The sequence below is a fragment of the Carcharhinus amblyrhynchos genome, chromosome 18 (genome assembly GCF_965287045.1).
Source record: "Carcharhinus amblyrhynchos chromosome 18, sCarAmb.v2.hapA, whole genome shotgun sequence".
In the NCBI taxonomy this organism is placed as follows: domain Eukaryota; kingdom Metazoa; phylum Chordata; class Chondrichthyes; order Carcharhiniformes; family Carcharhinidae; genus Carcharhinus; species Carcharhinus amblyrhynchos.
In genome coordinates, this window is record NC_137341.1 from 16,888,209 (window position 1) to 16,900,176 (window position 11,968).

Consider the following 11,968-nt stretch of genomic DNA (forward strand, 5'->3'; position numbering starts at 1 on the left):
TAAACTGCCTAACAGTGTGAAGATGAACTTTCTGCTATTTTAACCTTCTCAGCTATCCTCTCTTTAAGTGAGTTTTTAAAAATAATCCCCAGCCTGTGTATATGGAAACCATCCGATGGCTGTGAGTGCACCTGGAACTGACATTGGCTTTTTAAACCTTCCTTTGAAAGGAAGATTTGCTGTTTTCAATTGTTAAAGGGCCCCTGTCTTCAAGAAAAGGTCTTTAGGAACTCCTGCTTTTTTTAGTTGCTTGATCAGGGAGAGTCATGGTGTCCTTGGCACGTGTCTGTAAACATTTAACAAAAAATGTTTGTCCAACATTTGCTTCCATGAAAAGATAAAACATATCTCTCTCTCCTTGTTCCTCCAGTTTGCCCTGCCGTTGCTTGAAGATTCTGACTTGCACTGAAACTTATCTCTTGTGCTAATAGTCCGGGTGGCCATTTTTTATGTTTGAGCCTTGAGTGTTAGCAGGCTATTTGACCACTGGAGGCATCGCAGTCCATTCCAGTTCACTCTACTGTCCTTTCGATAATGATTGGTATTGAGAATTCTGAAATGACAAGGCAAAATAGGACAACAAAGAAAAAGAGACTCAGTAGCCTACCTGAATGATTATTAAAATATATCCCAAGAGATAGGGTACAAAAGCCAGTTATGCTAAATCCATGCAAACCACATTGTGGACCCCAGCTGGAGAATCACATCCGATTCTGGGCTTTAGGAAGGATGCAAAAGCTTTGGAGAGGATACAGAAGAGATTTACTAGAATGGCTCCAGGGATGAGAGATTGCATACAGACATAGAAACTAGAAACAGGACGAGGCTGTTTCCCCGCTCTCCCTGTTTCCTTGTAATCATAGAATCCCTACAATGCAGAAGGAAGCATTATGGTTGGAGCAGTCTCAATGGGCCGAATGGCCTTGTTCTGCTTTGAGCCTGCTCCACCATTCATCTTGATCATGGCTGATCATTAAATTCAATATCCTGATTCACCCCTTCCTCCCATATTCCTTGATCCCTTTAGCCCCAAGAGCTATATCTAATTTTGTCTTGAAATCAGACAACGTTTTGTCCTCAACGATTTTCTGTGATCGTGAATTCCACACATTCACCACCCTCTGGGTGAAGAAATTTTGTTTTAACTTCAGTTGTTAAAGTTTTACCCCTTATCCTCAAACTGTGACCCCGTGTCCTGGATTCCCCCACCCATTGGGGGTATTCTTTATGAATTGACTCTGTCTAACCCTGTTAGAATTTTATAAGTTTCTATGAGATCCCCCCCTCACTCTTCTAAACTCCAGTGAATATAATCCTGACTGAGTTACTCTCTCCACGTAGAATAGACTTGCCATTACAGTTAAATGCATAGACTGAAGAACCTGGTGTTGTTCCTGATGGTGCAGAGAATGCTTTGAGGAAAATTGATAAACATGTTTGAAATCATGGAGAGTTTGAGTAAATGAGGAATAAGCATTCTCTATGTCTGAAGCGTTGATAATAAGAGACCACAGATTTAAGGTGATTGGCAGAAGAATCAGAGGCCACATGAAGAAAAACTTTTTTTTAAACAAGAGCACCTAGTGATCGCAGATTCAGTAATAACCTTCAAAAAAGAATTGAGTGAATACTTCTAAGTAGAAAGGCAGTTTCCTGCTACAGTCCAAATTTATGCAGGTTGAGTAGATTGGCCATACTAGATTGCTCCTTAGGGTCAGGGGGACTAGCGGGGTAACTATGTGGGGTTACAGGGATAGGGCTTGGATGGGATAATGGTTGGAGCAGTTTCGATGGGCCGAATGGCCTCTTTCTGCATTGTTGGGATTCTATGATTACAAGGATATGGGGAAATGGGACTAACTGCATTGCTCTGCGAAGGAGCTAGCAGAGACTTCGTAGGTCAAATATCCTACTTCTGGCTCTACTTCTGGTTCCAATTGCTTGCCCAGGCTGGTGATCAGAAAGGCCAACCCACACATGATTGTGCTCAAAGATTTTTAACTGGAGTAACAATCAATATTTTGGCTGTTATCAATACCCAATGCCAATGCTACCTTGTGCTACAAATGGCCTGTGCCTGCAGCAATAACTATTCCAAGATATCAGTGAATTCAACCTACTTAAAGGCCACAGGTGGGATTTTCTGGTTGTGCTCGGCCCAAATTTGGAAATCCCCCGCCCCCACCCGAGGCCAGTGGACCTTTGTATGGCCCTGTCCTGCCCACTGATTCCTGTGGTGGGTGGGATAGGAAAATTCCAGCCCGAGGGTGCAGTGAGCATATTGATTTTGGAAGGAATGCATGTAACTCCGAAGTTGGAGAAATCAAACTCTTTGTCTTTTTTTTTCTGTAGCATAATTTCCTCTCCAGGAAACCCACAATTGTATGAGCATTGTTAAACTTAGCATTGTATTGCTTATAATGGGCAGTTAGCTCTTTCAATAATCTAATCAAATGCCATTTCATCTTGTACTAAGTAAGGGTGGGAAGTCAGCTAATTTCCCTCCAATCCCAACACTGCCCTGCCAGTAGAGATGAAGGCAAGGAAGAAGGAGACAGGAGAGGAACTTTTTTTGGCTGCCAGGCAGGAGAGTTCCCAATCCTGCTATTAGTCTCTCTTAGAACCATTTTAATGCTGGCATACCAACAACAACTTACACAGCACCTTTAAAGTAGTGTCACAGCTGCTTCATAGGAACATTATTAAACAAAACCTGTCACTGAGCCACATAAGGAGATAACCCAGGACAGCTAAGTCAAAGAGGTCAGTTTGAAGGAGCCTTTAGAATTTACTCTGTAAATCTCCTCAGTTCTTCCCTGTCCCATGTTTAAGACATTTCTTTAGCGTTACCTCTGATAAAGATTTCAGCTATTTGTCCTGATTTTTCATGCAGCTCGGTGTAAAATTCTGTTTGACAACTCTCCTCTTAAACACCTTGGGAGATATTAAGACATTAAAAGCTAAATTGTCATTGAAAGAGTGGGAGAAAATTAGGTAGGGAAGTGCAATGTTTGGAACCTAGACAGCTAAAGGCAAGGCCCTCAATGGTGGAGCAAAGGAATTCAGGGATATCTAGACTAGCGATATGACAAATAACCCTTTCTCAAGGGTTCTCTGAGTGAGATTGAAACCTGTCAGAAGTCACCACTTTCAAGAGGAGAAGAAAATGGAAAACAAAATATTTCTTATTAAGTTCTTCTCTAAGGTACATTTTAACCCATAACTCTGGGAGCAGAAACATCAATCAACTTAGTAAACTTTAAGGCTTTTCTGACTCTATTGTGGACTTAAAGGATAGACACTAGAATAAAACATTTCAGTTTCAGAGAATTGTGTAATGCAGAAGGAGGCCATTCGACCCATCAAGTCTGTACTGACCCCAATCCCACCCAGGCCCTATTCCCATTACCCCATGCATTTACCTTAGCTGGTTCCCCTGACACTAAGGGGCAATTTAGCACAGCCAATCTACCTAACCCATACATCTTTGGAGTGTGGGAGGAAACCAAAGCACCCAGAGGAAACCCAAGCAGACATGGGGAGAACATGCAAAATCCACACAAGCAATGACCCAAGTTGGGAATCGAACCCTGACACTGTAAGGCAGCAGTGCTAACTACTGTGCTGTCCAAAATGACCCTCCATTTGCTGTCTGAAGGAAAGCTTCTTCACAAACTTAAAAGAAACACGTATTATACTGATATGTGATCCCGATATTGTCGCAAAGTTCAAGGCAGCAAAGAAAAGCGATAACTTCCACTCACATTTTACTAGATTGCTAATGATGTTTACCCCAATCCTCAGGACTTTGAAAATTCAATTATAACATTCTTTTAAAACAACTCATTATTTTTATCGTAACCTTTAGCATGGTCTGTTGTGATTTTCTCGTATTGTAAACCACAAATGATTCAGGGAAAACAGATTAGCAAGATTTCACTGATGTGAATCACTTAACACAGTTGGCTGTTTTCATGATTGTACTTGGACCTGCACTGTTCCTAACCCACTTTGAAATTGAGTTCCCAGTTGTTGGAAACATGTATTTCAGTTAAATGAACAGATTGAAATCACCATCTCTTATCCAGTGCTTAGTTGTTAAATAAGCTAACCTGTGCGGCACTGAGACAGGGAAGACTGGCAAAGCCCACATCTGTTTATTAGTGAATCTGAGAAGGACGGTCAAAAAAAGACACGTGCCTTTTGTGATGATGCTGTGCCTTTAGGAATTGTATTTAGAGCATGCTTCTCATGAGGGGCATATTTAAAATTCAGCACTGTTCATGCGGTGCCAATCTGCCTGCCCCAGGGATCCCACATGCTGAAAATGCAGGAGAATAATTGCACTGAGATAAGAGGGTGTTTGTTTTAATCTGTGCTACTGCATTTTTGTTTATGTTTTGGTTTTTACACTGGGGTTTCAGAGTAGGGTTTGATTAGGTTGATTGACGAGAGACAAACATCATGTGAATGAGCAGAGCTAAGCTTACAAAGAAAAGAAGTCAGTTTTTGCTTGGGTCTGCAAGTAACAAGAGGTATCATTCTCTGCCTCTCTAGAGGCTGGTGTTTTGGAGCTTTCAGAAAACAGGTCTCCCTCTGTCCCCCTCTCTCTCTCAGGGTAAACTCAGTATTGGCATCTCAGGAGAGGGTTGTTCGCAGGCCGCAGTGGCTCTTCATGTCTGGGTGCTTCTCGGCATAAAGGGGTCTGGTGGCTAGCAGGCATGTAACACATCCTGTGTCCTCCTTATGGGGCTTGTGGTGATACAACCACTGAGGAATTGCCCTTCGAGTGGGGAGTGGGAGGTGGGAAGTGGGTGGGAGCAGGCAAATACACAGGATTAGTACTCAGTCAACTTTTTTTCTTGGGTGGAGTCCCATAAGAGGCCAGGCTGTACGGGCAGAGTGAAGGACTCTGACAATAGGTGTTTTCTAGCATCATGTGGCCTGATGACCCTCATGGGGGGAGGACAACTGCAGTGAGAATTCATCCCCACACTTGGGCGGCACTGTGAGGACAAAGGAGATGAGCTGTATGGAAGTTCAAGGACACTGGTTATGACCGTCAGAGATTAGTTAGAGTGGCTGGTTTAATCCACAGTTCTTGTAAGTTGGGGGAATGGGAGTGCCCTCTCAGGATGAAGTTGATATGCTAATTGCAATCTTCAAATGATCAGGTGTGCCTCACCTGCCACAGGAGGAAGCTCCCTGACCCTTCCATGATGAGTCAATCGAGTCAGTACTGCAATACATGAGTGTGCCACTGATTGGAATCCAGTTTTAAAATTGGAACTAATGCCCTTGTTTGTGATGCAAGAGTCTTATTTAAGCACTGCACGGTGACCTGTGTGGCACTTTGCAGCCAGCAGGCCACAAATGCATAAGGGAGGTAACTGATGTGTTAGTCACGAAGGCCCACTTGTACATCAACCTTGACTGGGACTAGGTGAGTCAAGATGCCAGGGCTGTGTTCTTTGCCCACATATCAGGAATGCCTCATGTGCAGGGTGTGAATGACTGCACCAGTGTGGCTCTGCAGTGTCCATGGGGGAGGGTGGGGCCTGAGTGCCATTTATAAACAGCGAGGGAATCCACTCCCTCAATGTCCAGGTTGTCTGTGACCACACGGTGCATTGGTGCAAGTGTGTGCCCGTTTCCCAGGGAACATCCAGGCAGTGACACAGGACTCTCTTAGATCCTAGCCATATATGAGGGAGAGCAGCAGCTGGAGGGATGGTTCCTCGGGAACAGGTACCATCTCACGAAGTGGCTAATGCAGTTCAGAGACCACAAACCCCTCTGGAGTCTTGATGCAATGGTGCTCATGCATCAACCCACACGCTGATTGAGCTGCCCAAGATGTAGCTTGGATGCCTGGACCAGCTGCGGGGGGACTCTCCAATACAGTTCCCAGAGGGTGTCCCATGGCACTGAAATCTGCTGTACTCCCCACAACCTGATACTGCAGTGGGGAGAACAGCTGGACCAGGAGGAGATGTCAAGGAGTATGGTGAGAGTCAACACACAAATGAGGAGGAAGAGGAAGAACCCAGGCCGATGGCCAGGGCCTGCATGGGCGGAAGAGTTAGAGACACTCTCATAGCATCCTGGTTTGGGGACAGCCAGAACTAGGAGTGAAGAATGCTCCCACCGTGGGGCCTGACATCCACTCACTGATGTGTGGTGCCTGCGGGAAGTATTCCTGACAATGGGAATATTCATTGGCAGGACGATAAAGCCATTGACCACACGCTGCAGGAGGATGATGATGGCTTGCAGTAAGGACAGAGCGATGCTCCTGTCATCCTCAGCGACATGTCTGACCCCTGCCTGACAGAGACTGAATGTTACCAGCCAGTGAATGAGCTTATCATAGTGTTCAGAGATGCTGGATGACAAATCTCAGCTGTTACTGCCCCCTCTGAGGTCTGGGGTGCTGGTGTTTTTCTCCATCTCATGTCTAAGGTTTATATAAGTGCAAGTCAGTTATTTTCTTTCTCCTCCTCAGCAAAGGTATCCACATGACATTGATTCTAGTGCACTTTCCTGCATGGGTGGTCCAATATCCAGCCATGATAACAGAATCTGTTTTTGTCAATAGGTGGATACGGGGAGAACACTATCGCTACAAATTCAGCAAGCCCAATGGCAACCATGCAGCGGAGGGTAAGTGGTGGATTCGGAAACGGATTGGCTCTTACTTCCCTCCCGTCAATGTGAAGGGGTTGAAGAAGTATTTTAAGGAGCGTGACTGGCCAATTCCTGAGACCCAGTGAAGTGAGATGTTTCCTTTGGGAGAACAACTGGCTTCCAGCAAGAACACGTTAGTTGTACCTCAGGACTGCAAACATGTCACCTCATACACGATTAATGTTCAACTGATGGATGCAACATGACCACAATTATCAACAATTTGACCTCTAATTTTCTGGAGTAAACAATGTACTTGATTTGAAAATAAGACTCAGTTTTAAAACTTGTGATGTTATCTCATGAATTTCTGACCTATTTTCAGTCCTCGTTATATTTAGCAACTGTTAAGATTTTTTTGTGATTTGATCTGGACCTGTCTTTGTAATTCAGACCTTACAGCATGAGCAATTCCTGTCTCAAATGTTCGGTATGCACAACAGGAAGAAATTACAGTTGGCAAGGTGCTTAGTGTACTAGAAGAACATGAGATAATGTTCTAGTGGGGGATAAAGGATGGTAATTGTTCCTCATTCACCGATCATTTACACTTCAGTCAATGGGGCTTTGGGTCATCTGTCCAACTATCTTCAGCTTCAGTCTGCTGGTCTGCGCACTTCCCCACTCAGTCCGCTGGTCTGTGTAGTCCCCCACTCGGTCTGCTGGTCTGTGTTGTTCCCCACTCGGTCTGCTGGTCTGTGTTGTTCCCCACTCGGTCTGCTGGTCTGTGTTGTTCCCCACTCGGTCTGCTGGTCTGTGCACTTCCCCACTCAGTCCGCTGGTCTGTGTTGTTCCCCACTCGGTCTGCTGGTCTGTGCACTTCCCCACTCAGCCTGCAGGTCTGTGTGCTTCCCTGCTCAGTCCACTAGTCTATGCAGTTCCCCCTCAGTCTGGTCTGTGTGCTTCATCATTCAGTCTGCTGGTTTGTGCACTTCCCCATCTAGTGTGTTGGACTGTGCACTTCCCCATTCAGTCTGCTGGTCTGTGTGGATTCCCACTTAGTTTGTGGATATGTGTGGCTCCCCTCTCAGCCTGATGGCCTGTGCACTTCCCCATTTAGTCTGCTGGTCTGTGCACTTCCCCAGTCAGTCTGCTGGTCTGTGCACTTCCCCAGTCAGTCTGCTGGTCTGTGCACTTCCCCAGTCAGTCTGCTGGTCTGTGCACTTCCCCAGTCAGTCTGCTGGTCTGTGCTCTTCCCCAGTCAGTCTGCTGGTCTGTGCACTTCCCCAGTCAGTCTGTTGGACTGTGCACTTTCCCACTCACCCTCCTGGTCTGTCCGTGTTCCCACTCAGTCTGCCAGTTTGTGTGGATCGCCACTCAATCAGCTGGTGTGTGTTGTTCCCCACTCAGTCTGCTAGCCTGTGTTGTTCCCCACTCAGTCTGCTGGGTCCATGCGGTTCCCCCTTCAGTCTGTTAGTCTGTGCAGTTACCCATTCAGTCTGCTTCCCACTCAGTCTGCTGGCCTGTATTGTTCCCCACTCGGTCTGCTGGTCTTGCAGCTCCCCACTCAGTCTGCTGGCCTGTGTTGTTCCCCACTTAGTCTGTGCAGCTCCCCACTCAGCCAGTTGGTTTGTACAGTTCACAGTTTAGCCTGCTGGTCTGCATAATTCTCCACTCGGCTTTCAGATAAGGACAGATTGACATTTCCCAACTCAGGTTGCTTCTAGCCTCAAATCTCAAACTTGCCCCGTCCCCCTTCAGCCAAACCTTGCCTCGTCAATGCTTTATCAGCTATTTGAATGAAGTTTAGACAAAAGTGGCAGTTCCCCTGTTAGAACAATGGAATGTTTTGCCATGGTAATGCCAAGCCCAGAATTGTTACAACTGCTTTGCTTACAAGTATATAATGAGACAATGCAAGAATGTAGAATACTACATACAGTCTGGGGAACCACTGCGATTAAATTACATTTGTTTTATAATGCAGACAATTTTGTTCTGTATATGAATCAATCATACTACCGTGTGAATCTTGTTCATTCTGGAAAGAAAAGGGCCCTGGATTCTCTGGTTTGCTAGAGAGTTTGGAATGTGTTGTTTTGTCAGCAATGTTACCAAAAATTGATTTTGGAATTTCTAACCCTGAACGAGGATATTTATCTCTTGTTTCCTGTTGTATCTTTAGTGTAATAATCACCCCAAAGGACTAACAATTAGTGCCGTGGTTGCCTGCTTTGTTTTATGAGTCTATGGTGATGATTGCAAAATCACAGGCTGTCCTCTCCCAGTGAGTTTGAAATGGTGGTAGGAGGAACGACAGCAGAAGTGGGGTGATGAAGAGTCACCCAGACTCGAAGCATTGGCTCTATTCTCTCTCCACAGCTGCTGTCAGACCTTCTGAGAATTTCCAGCATTTTCTGTTTCTGTTTCAGATTACAGCATCTGCAGCATATTGCTTTAATGATAATTCTACGCATTGACAGTAAGTACCACTATTGTGCCATTCCTGACCAAGGGCTGGCATGAAAATCAGCCCCCTTCTGAAATGCCTGCCAGAACTCTGTAGTGTTCTAACTCCCTTACTTGAACTATGTTTGTGCACTGCTCTATACCTATTCACCTTTATGCTTGACTGCCCACAATATGGTTTATGCTTGGAAGCCAAAGATGTTACACAAACTTGTCTCGTCTTCCGAATGGGGAATATTAGGTCAAGTATTTTAGCAGCTAATTTAGCAGAGTTTACTGTCTTAATGATTGAGATGTGTTGTCCTTCTGAATGCATTTGTATTTGCAATGCATAAGATGTCAAAAGCGTTTTCCCAGATCCTGTCAGCATTCTGTTTGTATAACATGTGCTCAGACACTTGGCACACCGATCGTGAGGTAAGTTTACATCCATTCTTATCCGTTGCTCTCACAGTCAGCTTAAAGAACTTAATCAGGATAAGGATCAACAGGTTGTGATATTGGTCTGAGCCAGTAGTACCCAACAGGCTGAATAAGGGACGGTAGAAAACAATATCAGGTACAGTGCATATTAACTAATTAGCCCGCACCCTTGTCATAGCCCAGTTTCACCTCCAGTGTCTCAGCTCAAAAAGGTGGGCATGGCCCCAAGAATAGTTTTAATAGCTGAGGTTGAGTGATGGGCAGCCCAGAATGCAACTCTATGGTTTGTCTAATTAGGATCAATAAACTCTATAGCCAAGTCTTCCATCGTAATATACTGGGTATTGAGGTGATCTTTGGATGGTGATCTTTCCTGCTTGGTAAGTTATCCCCAACAGTTCAACTTACTGACCTTTCATTCAGCTTCCTGATTTCAGTTTCAATGTGGATTGTAAATCCATTCCCATGGAGATGGGAAGGCTTATTCTCCTTCTGTTACAAAAGTGAATCTTAAGGCACTGTGGCATGTGCGTTACCCCATTATGCCAAGAAAGACAGGAGTGGAAGGACATGTGGCTCAGTGTCGTTGTGTAATAGGAAAAGAGAATAACTACTTTAAAAAGAAAACTGAAAAGAAGATCAGAGTACAGATTGTTTCCACATTCTGTAAGTATTCATAGTTCAGGAAAATTGAGTTTGTTGCATGAATTTGGCTTGTCATCATTTTGAGTGCAGAAGATTGTCGGGTAATCAAAATGAGGTGATTAAAATGATGAAAGGGCTCAGCAGGGTAGGTCCAGCAGAGCTATCTCCTCTCTTGGGAAAATGTAAAAACTTGGACACGTGGTAAAGTTAGAACGAGATCATTCAGCCTTGATACCAGGAGATACTTCTTCACACAAATGGTGTAGAAATCTCAAACTCTTTCCCTCCCCTCAGGAGAATGTGTGTGCAAGTGGTTGATTGAAATTTTCTAGACTGAGGTCAAAAGAGGTTTGTATAGAAGTGTATAAAGGGACATTGCTGGTCATTGGAATTGAGGCGCAGGTCATCCATGGAGCAGATTCAAGGGACTGAATCGGTGAGTGCTGTCTCAGTACTATGAGTGGTTTGACTTTCTGTTTAAACATGTCATGCAAATGTTTCGATGCATCAGTATATTTTGATTCTGATTCTGAACATCTAGAACAAAATGCAGGGAGCAATTATATTGTAATATATATTTCATGCTGCAATTACAATGTTTCGTCTCCAAATTCAAAACATTGCAATGGTGAACCAATAGTTAAATGTGCATTTGCTTAAAAAAAATGTGGTTAAAAAGAGCATTACAAGGGAAAACTGGTGTATAAATATCTTAGTATGCGATTGGAGAATTTGTTTGTGCACTAAAGACTTTGACACATTTTAAAATTGTCTACATCTCATCAACATGCAGTTCCTTCCCATTCAACCCCATCATCTTGGATAGTCATCAGCCCAGTAGATATCAAAATGCCAAGTTTCCGTTCTTCGTGCTTCCTCTTGTGTAATCACATTCCTATGAGGTGTGAGTTAGACCTCTGTTTGGCAGGATGAGACATTAATCTGTCATTGGTTTCTTGGGCACTTGATTATCTCAAGGCTCTTGGTCGAAATCCACTCTAACAGATTTTCCCCCACTTGTGAATTTTTGGAGAGTTAGTCAGTGGCAATGTTCAAACATTCGCCTAGATTGAGTTTTTTGGTCATGGTGTATCACATTATCTAACCGTTTCAGTCATGTTTTTGAGCCATTACATCATTTCTGGCTAGCTTTGGAGGCGCAGTTCAACTTGCTGAAGCCTGACTGAGGATGACAATAGAATAACCCAGCAGTCTGAGTATGCTCCCAGTTCCTTACTGTATGACCAAATCACAGTGTTCCACTCCAAAAAGCCAGAGAATGTTCTACCCACTGGCATTATCAATCTGTGTGTTAACCGTCCTGTCATTTTCAGACAAATAACTGTGATTGTTTCATTGAATAAACTCAGAATTAAATCATTATTGTTACCCCTTCACTTTAGATGTCAACACATATCAACAATATGAAATGTGCCAATTGCAGTATCTAGCATGCTTACTCATCACTTAACCACAGAACTAGAACTGAATAAAATATTACCACAAATTGATATGATTATCAGGGATAATTGATAGGATATATGTAGCATAATATAAACTATAGATAAAAACTATAACATATATAACAGTCTGTTTGATCCTTCTGCTCATGGTTTTTAAAAGACAATTTCTCTTCCTGTGATGTTCTCTTTGTCTGTTGATCTCTGACTTGATCTCTTCCTCTCTATCTTTCATTCCATTTCTTTCTTCTTTTCTCTTGCTTTCTATTTGTCCCTGACCTCACCTATTCTCTGGCGTCTGTAAATCACTTTAGCACGTCCTGAAAGGCACCATATATTTGCAG

At 43.8% G+C, this 11,968-nt stretch overlaps 1 protein-coding gene across 2 annotated transcripts in view; it reads left to right on the plus strand.

The window, feature by feature from the left end:
- Nucleotides 1-11,715, plus strand: part of lmf1 (lipase maturation factor 1) — a 538,909-nt gene extending 527,194 nt beyond the window's left edge. Inside the window, exon 10 of one of the 2 annotated variants that reach the window (XM_080206431.1) lies at nucleotides 6,599-11,715. In XM_080206431.1, coding sequence (XP_080062557.1) covers nucleotides 6,599-6,773 — 175 coding nt within the window. In that variant the 3' untranslated portion in view covers nucleotides 6,774-11,715. The remainder of the gene's footprint in view (nucleotides 1-6,598) is intronic. The other variant, XM_080206432.1, reaches the window with a different exon arrangement.
- The last annotated feature ends 253 nt before the right edge of the window (nucleotides 11,716-11,968 follow it).